Raw genomic sequence first — 16,168 nt, forward strand, 5'->3', positions numbered from 1 at the left:
TGTGAAAATCAAAAGGAGTAAAGAGCTCCCATCACAAGCCCCAGAAATGGTGACACCTCCCCAGCCCCAGCTGTGCCTGCGTGATGACAGAAAAACAGCCTCCCTGGTTTTACAAGCTGACCCTCAGGTACTGTCAGCTCCAATCAGGTGTCCAAGGTAAGCAAGTGGCAAGAGCAGCAATGGAGACCAGGGCTGCCTACGTGTACGCATTAGGAGGTCACTCACAGAGAGCACATGGGCCCGCTAAGGACCATAAAGCTCATCACACATCTGTACCCTGTTAACACACGGTGAAGCTAAGAGGCTTAGCAAAGCCCCTGGAGATGGGCCTACAGTTTGGGTGTCTAAACTCCAGCTTCCAGTGTTCATGACCAGATTTGGCTCTAGGCTCTTCTGAGGTAGCTCTACATTCTTCCTCTCATAGGCATAATGATTTATAAAAAGTATAGCTAGTAAACAGAGTTTGGGTTTCTCAGTTTTTGTTATCCAGAGCTTAAGGGTCCATAAGAAGTACACCTCTTAGGGGTTGCAAAGGGTGTGTGTGTGTGTGTGTGTGTGTGTGTAGTGTGTGCACATGCCTGTGTCTGTGCGTGTGATACATGTTCGCTTTTCCTCTAGGACGAGGTGATCAAAACAGAAAGCTGATGTGCATGGTAGTTAGAACATTCTTTGGAGCCTCACTGCCCAAGGTCAAATCCTGGCTGCGCCAACTACTGGCTCTTAGGGCACTTTGCTTCACCTCTCTGCACCTCAGTTCCTCACCAGTAGAATAAGAATAACAACAATACCTAACTGGTAAAAATTTATGACGTAAGGTATTCAGAACAATGACTGGTACGTATTAAGGGCTCGCTCAGTATTAGCTATTATCATTGTTCCATTGCTAATCGTACGTGCTCACTGAGAATCTGAAAGACAGAGGGAGTCTAGCAGGAAGGACCACACTGGGCCTGCCTCTACTGAGCTCTTTGGGAGGAACCATCCCTGACTAGGTACAACTCCAAACACTGCTCCAAACAGTATCCGCAGCAGACACTACTCCACCCCTGTTACAAAGCTGCTCGCTTTGACAGATTATCCAGGGAGAGAAAGAGAGAACATTGCTGCTCCCATGACTTTTAGAGCACTAGTACACTTGTCACTTCTGGGTCCCACATGAGCGAGAGTCCGTAGTACAATATTTATAAATAGGCATTTCTTTTACAACCTATAAAGCCATTAAGGTGTCATAAATGAACAGATCTTTGAATAAGGAAATCCTTCTAACACTCAGCTTTAAGAGTTATTACAAACAACATTCCACAATTTTCACAGTGGCCTGTAAAGCTCTGTTGCAAGTGGAAGCTCCAGGCAAAGGCCTAGGATTCTGCTAGTAACACTGCTGTGAACATTTAATAAGGGGGGAAGACATCATAGAAAGAATGATTGAACTCCTGGCCTAAAATCTGACTATTTCAATTTCATAAAGGTTTGCACTATCTCAAACCAGTGACAGTATTTCATAAGGATCACCAAGTAGAAACAGTACATTTCAAAAAGCAGTCCACTTACTGGAAGGTCTAAAAAGCCTCTGGGAAGCCTCTGGGGATCACATGATTTGGGAAGAAGGAGGGTATTGCAAATGACCTGGTGAAAATCTGGAATCAGTACAGACCTGTGCAGTCCAGTTCTCGGAGAAACTAAATCCCTGTCACTGACTTAGGCTTCTCCAAAGTCATCTGAACACGAGTATGTCTCGACTAAGGCCTAGCCCAGCCCCAGGGTTTAGGTAACACCAAACTCACCAGAACGCACCTTGATACCCACATTCAAAAACAGTCACAGACATCACTGGGCACCTACTTTTCTAACCAGAGTGCAAACACCCAAAGAACAGGAAAACATAGCAGGGGCTCTGAGTTTTACCTTTGCATAACAATGAACGTATTGACCATGTATTCCTCTTCATTTTTAGTTTTTTGCAGCTCTTCAGCCAGAATGTCACTCATGGTGCACTGCAGAAGGTAGGGCACCTCCACATTGCGGTCCCCATCAAACACACCGTACAGGGCTTCCCGATTGTCACAGAAGTTATTCACCGACAGGGCTGCAACACATAACCTGCAAGGCAAGAACATTTCTGTGCCAAGTCTGCTCAGCTTGCCTGTTCCCTGCCCAGCCCAACTCTGTTTTGCCTATCTCGGTGCTGTCTCTGTCTTCATGGCTGCAGACATGGTAAACTGAGCAGAGAATAGGTAAACTGAGCCCAGCTAATTTGTACCAGCCAATCTCTAAGAGCAAAGAATAGGCATACACGCTGTGCTTTGCACATGCTTTCCTCCACCCTTCTCTTCTAATGAGTTTATTTTTAAATGGCAGTGAAGGAGGGGAATAAGAGACATGGGAAAGAACAGATTTCCATACAAAATTATGAATCCATACCTACACATTAATTCAATAAAGAGTTATTAAGGAGAACCTCCACATCTGGCCCAAATAGACTGACAACTATAACACTGGGAAAAAGACATGAAACACATATGAGGAGCATGTAAAAATATATGAAAAGCCTCAAACAAATTTTTTAAAAGGCAGAAAAAAATATAAAACAAAAACAGGAAAACAACAAGTGTTCAGACACCGGACAATAAGCAGCGCAGGATGACAGTCCCTGGGAGAGCCTGATACCCGGCCGCTCCCTGTTGAGGAAAGGTCCAGGCTGCAGCAGAGGGGCGTCTGCCTGCGCAGCGGAGATGGAGCTGAGCGCGCACAGCAGAGCACAGGTGCCGAGAGCGGCGCTGGCAAGGGCCCGAGTCGCAGAGACTCTCCCTGCCCCACCTCCAAAGAATCAAACTATTTCCACATACTTAACTCTGTCCCAGAAACTATCCAAAATGAAACAAAGAGAGAAAAAAAAGACTGGAAAAAAAAGCCAGGGTATTAGCAAGTGGTGGGATAACTTCAAGTAGCCTGATATACAGGGGATCGGACTCTTTAAAGAGGAGAGAGGGACAACTAACTGCTAGAGAAACGTGAACAAAACCTAACTGAGGCACATCAAAATCAAATTGCTAAAAACCAGGAGCAAAGGTGGGAGGGTGAGGGCACAAGGACATGAATGACAGCAGACTGCTCACTGGAAACCCCGCCAAGACAGTGGAGCAACATCTTTAAAGTAATGATGGAAAAAACTAGAAAAAACCCTAGATTTCAAAACCAGTAAAAATACCTTTGAAAAGTTAAGGTGAAATAAAGACATTTTCATATGCACAAATACAAGAATTTACCACCAGAAGACTCACACTATAAGAAATGTAAAAGGAAATGAGGCAGAAGAAAACTATACCAGATGGAAAGCCGGATCTGCACAAAAGAATGAAGAACACAGAAATGACAAATAGGTGAGTAAGAATAAAAATGTTCTTCTTTTAAAAATCACTTTAGAATTGTAGTTTTGCCCACAAGAGACATTTTCACTCTCAGGATCGAGGGGCGGCACCACCAGCACCTAGAGGGTAGAGGCTGCGTGGGAATGCTGCTAGACATCCCACGATGCACATGACCACCATTCCCACGGCCACCACCAACACAGAATTATCTGGCTCAAAATGTCAATAGTGCTGAAATTGAGAAACATTGCTTTAGAAAATAACTCACTAAAATAAAAATAGTAACAATGAATTTTGGAGTTTATACAAATGTAGAAGTAAAACATGACAACAACAGCACAAAGACCAGAATAGGAGAAGCAGAAGTACATATTTATAAGGTTCTTATATGTAAAGTGACATATTACTTAAAGATAAATCATAACAAGTTAATGATTATACTATAAGCCCTCAACAAACCACAAAGTAGAACTAATGACTAAAAAAGATAAAATCAAACCATAAAAAAAAAAAAAATACTCAATCCTGCCGGGCGCAGTGGCACACGCCTGTAATCCTAGCACTCTGGGAGGCCGAGGCGGGCAGATTACTCGAGGTCAGGAGTTTGAAACCAGCCTTAGCAAGAGCTAGACCCTGTCTCTACTATAAATAGAAAGAATTAATTGACCAACTCATATATATAGAAAAAATTAGCCGGGCATGGTGGCGCGTGTCTGTAGTCCCAGCTACTTGGGAGGCTGAGGCAGGAGGATCACTTGAGCCCAGGAGTTTGAGGTTGCTGTGAGCTAGGCTGACGCCATGGCACTCACTCTAACCAGGGCAACAAAGCAAGACTCTGTCTTAAAAAAAAAAAAACAAAAAAAAAACCCAACTCAATCCAAAAGAATAAAAAAAAGATGAAAAATAAGATAAAGAACAGATGACAGAAATAGAAAACAACAGTAAGTTGGAAGGTTTAAACCTAACCATCTCAATAATTTCATTAAATATAAGTGGTCTAAACCCTACCCCAAAAGACAGAAAATTCAGATTGAATAAAAAATGCAAGGCCTAATTATATGTTGCCTATAAGAAATCCATTTTAAATATAAGGAGACAAATAGTTTAAAAGTAAAAAAGGTGTACCATGCTAACACTAATCAAAAGCAAGCTGGAGTGGCTATGTTAATATCAGACAACGTATATTTCAGAATAAAGACTATTACAGGAATAAACAGAATGATACATAATGAAAAAACTGACAGTTCATCAAGAGGCCTTAACATTCTAAATGTTTACACACTTAAATAAGAGAACTTCAAAATACAGGAAGTAAAAACTGAGAGGACTACAAGGAGAAACAGACAAAAGAGACATTTAAAGTCTCTCAATCAGAACAAATAGCAGAAAATCAGAAGGAATAGTTAACACTTGAGCAACATTATCAATCAACTTGATCTGATACCCTACCCCAATAGCAGTCATTTTTTCCAAACGCACATAGAACTTTTAACACAATAGGTCATATTCTGGGCTAAAAAATGAGTCTCAGTAAACTTAAAGGATTCAAGTCATACAAAGTATGTTCTTCAACCATATTAAAGAAATTGCTCAGAAGGAAATTTATAATTCTAAATACTTACATTATAAAATTAGAGAGTCTCAAATCAATGATCTAAGCTTCCACCTTAAGAAACTAGAAAAACAAGTACAAAACAAACCTGAAGCAAGCAGAAAGAAAATCATAAAAATAAGAAAAGTGAATGAAACAGAAAAATGATACAGAAAACTCAATGGAACTAAAATTTGGTTCTTTGAGAATATAAATAAAATTGAATAACCAAACCAAATTGATCAGGAAAAAAACCACATACACACAAGTTACCAATACCGGGAATGAGAGAGGAGAAGAATATCACTACAGATCCTATAGATATTAAAAGTGTAATAATGGAATATTAGAAACAAGTTTATACCAATAAATTTGAAAACTAGACGAAGTGGACAAATTTCTTGAAAGACACAAATTGCCAAAGTTCATTCAAGAAGAAAGAGATAATTCTATATTAAAGTAATTGTATGTTTAAAGACCAAAGAAAATTCCAGGCCCAGATGGCTTTACTGGTGAATTATTCTAAATGGTTAAGGAAGATATAGTATCAATTCTATACAAACTCTTCCAGAAAACTCAAGAAGAGGAAATACTCCCCAACTCATTGTATGAGGTCGGCGTTACCCTGATACCAAAACCTGACAAAGATATCACGAGAAAACCACAGTGTATATACAGTGGGAATATACACACCCACAACAAATTACTAACAAATAGAATCCATCTGTGTATAAAGAGGACACTATATCGTGACCAAGTGGAGTTTATATTGGCAATGCAAGGCTGATTCAACATTTTAAAATCAGTCAATGTAATCCACTATATATCAACAGACTAAAGAAGAAAAAACATATAATCATCTCAATTGATGACAAAATTTGATATCCATTTATTGTAAAAACTCTTAGAAAACTAGGTATATTAGAGAATTTTCTTAATTTGATAAAGGATGTCTACAAAAATATCTCTAGCTAACATCATGTATAATTGTGAATGAATTAATTCTATATGGATGGTAAATATTAGGTCATTAAATATAAAATGTCCGATTTCAAATCAAAAGTGTAGTTTATCATATCTCAAAGAAGCAGTACAATTAATCAATTAATCAAAGTATGCGCCTAAACTATTGACACAGTTTTGCCGTCTTAACAGTAACTTGTTTATGCCAGCAGTGAAGAAACCTAGAGAGCAAGTGGTGATAAAATCATGAAAGTAATTTTCCACAGCTTGCTGAGAACTGAATATTTTTCCCTGCAAGAAGTGGTCCAAAGCCTGGAAGAAGGGGTAGTCAATTGGTGCAAAGTCTGCTGAATATGGTGGATGACAGAGTTTCCAAGTCCAACTACTGTAGTTTGAGCAGCATTGTTTATGGGACATGTGGTCAAATGGTGTTTTGCAAGAGGATTGGCCTGTCTCTATTGACCAATCTTGGCTACTTAATTGCAAGCATTCTCATCATTTTATCCAATTGGTTGCAGTAGACATCCGCTGTAATGGATTGACCAGGTTTCATGAGGCTTAGTGGATGACACCAGCACTGGACCACCAAACAGACACCATTAGCTTTTTTTGATGAATATTTGGTTTTGGACTGTGTTTCAGCACTTCATCTTTATCCAAACATTGTGCCAAATGCTTGTGATTATCAAAAAGAATCCATTTTTCATCACATATAACAATATGGTATAGAAATGGTTCACCTTTATGTCATGACAGCAAAGAAAGGCAAGCTCAGAGACCATTTCTCTTCTGATGTTTGTTTAATTCATGCAGAACCCATCTATCCAGCTTCTTTGCCCTGCTGATTTGTTTCAAATGGTCCAATAGTGTTAGGATAGTAATGTCAAACCTCGCTGCTAATTCATGCATACGTTGAGATGGATTCACTTCCACTACAGCTTTCAGCTCATCATTATCGACCTTGGTCTCAGGTCGGCCACGTGACTCATTTTCAGTATTAAAATCACCGGAATGGAACTTCTCAAACCATCAATGTACTGTGTGTTCCTCAGCCACATCCTTTCCAAACACTTTGTTACTATTTTGAGCTTTCTGTGCTGCATTATTTCCATGACAGAACTCATATTAAAAAATAACATGTATTTTTGACTTATCCACGGTTTCACAAAAATTGCTCTAAAAAATGTGAAAGATAATCACAAGCCAAAATTTGCATTTTAAAGACTGAGCATGTACCTTCACAATAAAAATAAAACCAGAAGTGTTAAAGTGAAATGTCAGAGATATCAACTAGTACTTAAGGAAATCGGACATTTCATACTTAATAACCTAGTACGTACATGGAAAGATGCTCAGCATCATTAGTCATTAGGGAAATGTAAATTAAAACTGCAATGAGATGTTAATATTAAAATAGCCAAAACAACAACAAACTGACAATAACAAGTACTGGTAAGGATGTGGGGTTACTGAAACTCTTATGCATTGCTGCTGGGAGTACAAAATAGTATGGACACCTTGGAAAAGTTTAGCAGCTTCTTATAAAAGTAAATACACACTTACCATATGACCCAGCAATGCCACCCCTAGGCATTTACCAAGAAACGAAAACAAACATTTATACAAAAACCTGTATGTAATTGTCTGCAATCTGTAGCATTTTTATTCTTAATAGCTAAACACTTGAAACAATCTAAATATCCTTCAAATGGCAAATGGATAAAATAAAGCATAATACATCCATGCAATCCATGAATCCTACTCAGCAATAAAGATCAATAAAAATTAACAACTACTGACATATGCAACAATACAAATGAATCTCAAATGCATTATGCTAAGCGAAAGAAGTCAGACTGAGAAGGTTATATACTGTATAATTCCATTTGTGACATTCTGGAAAAGGCAAACTTAATGGGATAAAAAATAGATCAGAAACTGCCAGAAACTGAGGGTGGGGAGAAATGACAAAAAAAGGGCATGGGTGAATTTTGGGGGATGACGGAACTGCTCTATAACTTGATTGTGTGGTGGTTACATGATGATATTCTTTCATCAAAACCTGCAGATCTACCTACCTACCTATCCCTATCTATCTTTCCATCCATCCCTCCCTTCCTTTCTCCCTCCCCATCCACTTTCCTGCTATATAGGATACTTCCCTACCTCCAAAACTGTGAGAAATAAATGTCTGCTGTTTAACATATTAACTTCCATGAGAACTGTATTTAACTTACTCTAGTTTTGACGCTGGGGCTGCCTGAAGCATATAGAAAATCCTACTTACTGGTGTTCTTATTGTTATAATTAATATTGACAATTCAATTCTAAAAACATGGATTAAATGAATAGACGTTAATACAGTTTGTTTTTCTATTTATGTTTACCTTTAAATTACACTTGAAGTTTTTATTCTATTTTTGTAATAAAACACTGTGGCCCCAAGGAAAAGTTTCTGATTTGTTTGTGTGGCAGTAAATGTGTTAAAAAAACAAAACAACTTGTAGAACTGCACACTAAAAAGGGTGAAGTTTACCGAATACAGATAACTTCTTACTGCATATAAATAAAAAGAAAAAATCTATTAAGCATTTGCGATGTATTATGGCTAGATACCAGAGAAATAAAAATATAATCCCTGCCCTTAAGGAGTTCAGGGATAAATAACAGTAATAACCATTATCATTAATAATAATAGTAGATAGCACTTAAATAGGGTTTATGGTACACATTGTTCTGCCTATGTTACATGAGGATAGGCAGTATTTTTTTCACATTTTTACAGAGGAGGAAATTAAGCTAAATAGAGACTGAAAAACTGCCCCTGGTCACATAGCAGTAAGTATAGAGCTCAGATTCAAAGCCAGGCAGTCTGGCTCTTATCTTAGTACTTTGAAATTCTTGCCTCCATTTACTAAGAAAAACAAGTCATCCAGAATTATATGGCAATGTATAGCAAAGTTAAATTTTATAATCATCCTAAAATTGTCTTTCTTCTGTAAGATTCCCTTGTTAGTCAGAAGGAAGTAGTGTGAAGGAGAGAAAAACGTACAGTAATGTGTATGTGATTTTTTTTAAGAAAAGTAGAGTAGTGATCACTTTTAGGATTTATTTCTGCTGAAGTTTCCTGTTTTTGTCTTTTTTTTTTGTCTAAGGAAGAGCATAGATTATCAAATTGCAGCTCCTTTCTTGGGTTTCCCTAAAAGATCTGAAATGACCTGATAGGGAGGCAACATTGCACCCCAGGGAAAAGGACGGAGAGAGACCAGAATAGACATCTATTGAGATTTGGAGGAATGGACAACTGCAGTTCTCCCCTTCCTTCAAGATAGCAAGTAGCATGCTCTTTGTTTCAATGACCACTTTTTCTACATTGCACCCCAGGGAAAAGGACAGAGAGAGAGACGAGAATAGACATCTATTGAGATTTGGAGGAACGGACAACTGCAGTTCTCCCCTTCCTTCAAGACAGCAAGTAGCATGCTCTTTGTTTCAATGACCACTTTTTCTACAATGCAAACAAGAACACCAAAAAATAAAAATAAACACTTGAGAAACTTTTACTGGCAAAATCAAAGGGTATAAAAGCAAAGGGAAATAGAAACTGAGGGCCAGGGGTGGCCTGGGAAGACTGGGGTGCTGTTCATCGTTTGTGGATCCAGGTGGTGGTCTGCAGGGGTGTTCACTTCAGAACAATTCACAGAAGTCGTATACCTCTCTATGCACTTTTCTGCACCTATGTTACACTTTAATAACAAGAGTTTTTAAAAAAGTAATTGTGGAAGAGGAAATTATGGAAAAACAAAACGAAACAAAAAAACCCCACAAAACTCAGATCTAATTGGCTACTTCTTTATTTAGTATGGTATAAGTAGATAATGAATTCTAATATCTAGAGAACTTAAAAACCAATCTTAGATTTCACATCAGTGTTCTGGAAAATTAAAAAGCAATTTCACATACTGGTGTTTATAAACAAGACATAAGGTCCTTTGACCTAAAAAGTGATTATCTCCAGAAAGAAACTCTGAGTGCTTTGAGGAAGATGTTAACTCCCCCTGCCCTGATATAATGACATACAGTGCAAAGCATATGGAAGAAATAGGGCGATAACTGGAGAACAGGCAGAACTGAGGCAGGCCTCCTCTGGTTATTCTGCCTTTATTGAGCAAATGGAACAGAGGTGTTGAAATGGGGGCTACTCCTTCTCTAGCTAGCACAAGGCCAAATTACACCTCAGAGAAAGAGGAGAAGATTCATGTGTCAGATCCAGACTTGAGCTGATGCTGGTTTTTATCCCAAAGAAAACCAGTCAGCATGGCAGCAATGAAGCCACCTTTATTTTCCATGAAGGGTCTCAGCCGGTCAGTGGTTCTCAGTCCTAGATACATATTAGAGTCACCTGGGGGAGATTTTAAAACATTCTGATTCAATGGGTCTAGGTTTAGGGATTTTTAAAAAAAATTTCCTTACCTAATTCTGATGTGCACCCAGGGTTGAATACTAATGTTAGCTATTATTAGATCTTCCTCTACTTTCTGTTCTTCCCCTACTCTCAATACTATGTTCTTATACCTTAGCTAATTACATTATGACTCTTCTAATTTATAGGATTCTTTACCTTTCTAGTACTAATTATGAGCACCTCTTCATACAATGCAAGCAAGCCTGAAATGCTTGATTACATTTCTCAGGAAAATCAACATTTATATCTAAGGAAGGGACGGCTGGTGAAACTAGGGAAGAAAAACAAATTAAAATGGACAAGTCCTGGTGGCAAGGCAAGCAGATGACATTACAGGGAATGGACATCAAACTCCTACCAAGCTAATTTAGATTGTAAAATTAGCTCCACAGTCAATAACATGAGTGATCTTGAATACAGACAATCAAAGCTACTTCTCCTTTAATACTATCCCTGTTATGCTTGGTAAACAGGCTTCAGAGAAAGGGGCTTTTCAAAGGAGCAGGGATGCATTTCAATACTTAGGCCTTCTCCAAACACTGGAGTCTTACATAGATATAACGTGTCAGTTACATTGTATCCTAGCAACGTCTCTCACAAAGGGAGTTTATATGATGCCAAACAGGGCCTTAGCTGAATGTTCAAACATAAGTCATAAAGGATCCTTCCTCACTTTGGGGAAACATCCTCAAAGAAATTTTACATGAGCAAAATGTGTGCTATAGCACTGGGTTTCTTTCTATACCATTAAAGAAGTGAGGCAGGCAGGAGGCAGTTCTTGCTCCAAAGTTTCATCTGACTTACTTATTTTTCACCCCAGAAGCTTCGGTGTAACCGTGACTCCATACAGCCGGAGCTCCGGATGTGTCTCCTGCCGAAGGCTGATCAATCTTGAAACAGCGGATATTACTAACAAGAGAAACAGGGAGGGAACAGGAATCATTAAAACTAAACATGTGCAAATTGCTACCTTTATCTGAGAAATGAAAAACACCTGCGAAGCATGCTGTACTTATCATTTCTTACTGCGTTTAATGTGAGTGAAATATTTATCAGCAACAAGAACCAGCTACTCATCATAATGAAAACCAAGGGGCATATACACAGAGCATGAAAATTAGTTTTTATGAGCACCTAGTAAAGGCTGTCACACACTCCACACTAGATGGCTGCTCTCTTCTGGGAATGAAAATGACAGCTCTCAGCCTTGGCATCAGAAAACAAAACTTAAGTATTGCATTGGGTGTATTCTTACACCATTAACATCCAGACTCGAAAAGAACAAAGCCTAAGCCACAATTATATTGTGTTCAGGTGATGTGAGAGAATTCTACAATATTCATCTCCAAATCCAATTTCTACCCACATAACCCCTTCGACTATTTAACTAATATTATCAATGACTTGCCATTCCCTAGAACTTTCAATTCTTTCCTCATGTGGATAGCCACTTATGCTGAGACCATAAAATAAAATGTATATGTAAAATTATAAAGTTAATGAGGGGTATTTTAATAAATCACAAGTTAACTACTTGTATTTAAACTGGGAGATTTAAGTTCTTATCTCACCTCAGCTCGCATATGCCATAACTGGTCCCAACAGGACCCAAAACAGAAATATTAAAAGGATAAACTCTCAAATGGGGTTTCTTAAAAATCAGCCTACCAGAAACCATTTAGTGCCCCCAAACAGGAAGTCATAACAGATGTAAAGGAGTCTGTTAAAAAGCTGGCTACCACATGGTAAAATAAATTCTGCTTACTTGTAAATTTTTAGTTAAGTACCACACCATTATTTAAACGAAAAAAATACATATGTATCATCTCTTGACAACACAACACCTACTTTTGTTATGACCACAAGAACTTAAGAAATACTATTAATATACATCCTTCCCAGAAACCAGTTAAAACTCAAAGAAGTAAATCAGTATCTAACTAGTATTCAATCTGATTCTAGAAATAACTTGCAGCAATTTCTCTGAAATTTAAAAATATTTGGTTAAAGAAATGTTCCTATTCTTAGTTACTAGCAAACATTCACTTTCCCTCATATCCTAAAAAAGCTGAAAAACATATAAATCATAGATAGTGTAAATAAAAAATCCCCAAATCAAGTTAATACTTCATTTTACAGTAAGGTCATAGCTATAAATCCTCCCTTTAACATTTTCAATCCTATCAATAAAAGAGAGGCATTAAAAACAAAACAACAACAACAACAAAAACACAGCCCCCAGTATTTGCTTTCCATATGATCTGGTGCTCAATTTTACTCATCTAAAATGGTAAACAGTGCAATGGGCTTAAGTTATACCTTAAGGTTCTTACTACATCTGCTTACTTAAGGTTCTTACTACACTGCTACCTTTCTGAATCCTGGGGAAAAGTGAAGGCTCATTTCTAAAGACATTTATGGTATTATAGAAAACAAAATCTTAAAAGAAGTAATTCCATTTCCTAGCCTGATTATTAAAGGAAAAAAATAATCCTTACTCTCCCCCTTCCCAAGTAATCCTTTCTAGTGAAGCAGCAATTTCTCTTCTCTGCCTAGCTGAATACGGTGTGGCTGTGCAGCTCTCTGGAGTGCTCTGAATGTTCACTCTTGTTCATATCTGAGTCTGAAAGAGTCCAGGAGCTGCCACTCGATCCCACATGTACTTACCCCAACTCCCGCAGAGCAAACAAGCTAACCCTCTAAAAGCACAAATAATGGATAGAAACTCTTCTGAGTTATTAAGAACCCACAACCTTCTAGATGCTAAACAGAAGGTAACATTTTTATGTGTTACGATTTCATTGTCTTATACTAATTCTTTTAAAATCTGACAGGATGATGCACATGAGCACAGTTTAGACTGCTGCTGATATGCTACACAACATTCTGAAAATTTAGAAAAGTTTAAAGAAAAGAAAGAACACCCATAATCCCAGTAATCCAGAGAATAACCCTATTTTAACATCTTGTTACACACCCTTTTAGGCATTTTCTAGGTGTATGCATGCACATGCACGCACATATACCCAAATGCACACTAATTTAATTTGCAAAAAATGGCATTGTACTGTACAGATTCCTTTGTAAATTTTCTTTTCACTTAATATTATACTGCAGAGCTCTTTCAAGTTAGTAATATAGTTCTACATCATCATTTTTCATGGATACACAATATTCAATTGTGGAGCATAATTTATTTAATTCTACTAATAGACATTTAGAGTTCTGTGATGAACATTCTTAGAAAGACATCTTTTCTACTGAGGTAACCTTTAATGTTTTACAAAGCAAACTTCAACCTGTAACTCTTTATCAATACCAAGAAAATGGTATCAATGAACTACTTCCCAAAACACAAAAAGAACATCAGCAGGATCTAACTACTCCACAGTCCTACGTTTACATCATCTGTCTCTTTCAAAATCCTTTCTTAACATTTGTATTAAGTGGCACAACCATGCTGTCAGTCTCAGTAACTGCTGAGAATTAAGTTTGCATCTTGGCTGTTCCCTGATCTCCCTGTGTCTTCTACATCCTGTATATGTGCAGATACAGACAATGAGTCAACGATGCTCCATATTTTCTGTTTCATTTTTTAATAAATTACAAATCCCACTGCCAGTGAACAATGACGGGGCTACAATGTAACTATTTTTACAAAATACTTACTTCAGTAGTTCCAGGGTTTTGTGATCAAGAACGAGGCGAGGGTTTCCAGTCAGGTCTAGCTCTTGCAGTTTGGGAGGCAGGTTTTCTGGTAAAGTGACTTCGCTTAGCTCATTACAGCTCAAGTCCACACACTGAAAGAACAAGTGCAAACAAGAAAGAGATGGTCTAGAAAATTCTTCAGGTAGTTTTGTACTCCTACACTTTGCAGGCAAATCAGTCCAACCATTCACTGTAATATAGTGGTCAAATGCAGGGAAAAAAAGACTACTGCTTTGCCATAAACCTTTAAAACAGATTTCACTAAATGCAGTACAATTTTTTACTTTCTTGAATAACAGAAAATCTATGTTCTTTATTCTCCCTACTTTTTCCATTAAGTTTATCTCTATATTGAACATTAAGCAGTTTAACTGAAAAATCCTAAGAATGGGAGTTTTTCTTATTGCTCACAAAATCTCTGTGCCTGTTGTGGTCATGAGAGCCATAGTTCAAACATTAAAATGAACAGAGAGGGACTTTCTTAAAATGAAAAGCAAACAAAAAAACATGCAAAGTGAGGAAAAGGCAGGGAAAACACACCCAAAATGAGAAGATACTTCAAAAGGAGCTAAATAAGAAGTTGGTAAAGGCCGGTGCGGTGGCTCATGCCTGTAATCCTAGCTCTCTGGGAGGCCGAGGCGGGCGGATTGCTCAGGTCAGGAGTTCGAAACCAGCCTGAACAAGAGCGAGACCCCATCTCTTCTATAAATAGAAAGAAATTAATTGGCCAACTAATATATATAGAAAAAATTAGCAGGGCATGGTGGCGCATGCCTGTAGTCCCAGCTACTCGGAAGGCTGAGGCAGGAGGATCGCTTGAGTCCAGGAGTTTGAGGTTGCTGTGAGCTAGGCTAACGCCACGGCACTCACTCTAGCCTAGGCTAGGCAACAAAGTGAGACTCTGTCTCAAAAAAAAAAAAAAAAAAAGAAGTTGGTAAAAGACAGCAGGTGGGCCTGCCTACTATAGGCAAGAAAAAAAAAAAAAAAAAAAAAAGGCTGAGCCAGGCGTGGCTCCTGCCCTCAAGGCATTAACATCTGGACTCTCCAACAGGTCCTGCCTAATTTAGCTTGAGAAACAACCACAAAAGGGTCATCCTGTTGATTAGAACAAAAATTATAAGTTAGTTCTAAATGGGAGTAATACCTCCTCTCTCACAAAATTGATTAAGGCTTAAATGAGGCAAACTCTAAAAAGAGGTGCTGCTCTTGTGGTTGGGGAGCAGGGAACTGGGTAGAGAAGGCTCACCACACACAAAAGAAAACGAGTGACTGGCCAGTGCTGTGGACTTTACGATTAGATAGAATGGGGTGGAAGCTTTCAATTATCTGGCTTGAGTTAGCACTTTATTATAATTTTTTAAAATGCTTAAAAAGCCTATTAAAAGGGGAATTGGGCCGGGCGCTGTGGCTCACGCCTGTAATCCTAGCTCTTGGGAGGCCGAGGCGGGTGGATTGCTCAAGGTCAGGAGTTCAAAACCAGCCTGAGCAAGAGCGAGACCCCGTCTCTACTATAAATAGAAAGAAATTAATTGGCCAACTGATATATATATAAAAAATTAGCCGGGCATGGTGGCGCATGCCTGTAATCCCAGCTACTCGGGAGGCTGAGGCAGAAGGATCACTCAAGCCCAGGAGTTTGAGGTTGCTGTGAGCTAGGCTGACGCCACGGCACTCACTCTAGCCTGGACAACAAAGTGAGACTCTGTCTCAAAAAAAAAAAAAAAAAAAAAAAAAAAAGGGGAATTGTATTCAAGAATGTCAGGATCTTAGAAGTGGACAAAAATCTTTTTATTTGGAAAAATTCTTAAAGTATTTATTAGGCATTGGGGAGGGGTAGAGATTGGGTAAAATGAAAATCTGTACTTTTGGAGAAATATATTTTCTACAGACTTCAAACAACACAATGCTTCCACATAAAATGTTCCGTACTGTTGCTTCCAAGTAGTAGCAATGATATACAATTATATTGCCATTTTAAATAATTACAGTTTATTATGAGAACATGATAACCACACTGCCCAAAAAAATGTTGGGCAAACATAAAACCTCAGAAAACTTACCCTTAAATCTACC

At 38.2% G+C, this 16,168-nt stretch overlaps 1 protein-coding gene across 1 annotated transcript in view; it reads right to left on the minus strand.

Annotated features, from left to right (window-relative positions):
• The window catches only part of PHLPP1 (PH domain and leucine rich repeat protein phosphatase 1), a 220,835-nt gene that overhangs the window by 5,548 nt on the left and 199,119 nt on the right, over nt 1–16,168 (minus strand). The window contains exons 13-15 of the mRNA XM_012774470.3: nt 14,057–14,187; nt 11,192–11,296; nt 1,906–2,100 (exon numbers count right to left, since the gene is read on the minus strand). Coding sequence (XP_012629924.3) covers nt 1,906–2,100; nt 11,192–11,296; nt 14,057–14,187 — 431 coding nt within the window. The remainder of the gene's footprint in view (nt 1–1,905; nt 2,101–11,191; nt 11,297–14,056; nt 14,188–16,168) is intronic.

The sequence above is a fragment of the Microcebus murinus genome, chromosome 17 (genome assembly GCF_040939455.1).
Source record: "Microcebus murinus isolate Inina chromosome 17, M.murinus_Inina_mat1.0, whole genome shotgun sequence".
In the NCBI taxonomy this organism is placed as follows: domain Eukaryota; kingdom Metazoa; phylum Chordata; class Mammalia; order Primates; family Cheirogaleidae; genus Microcebus; species Microcebus murinus.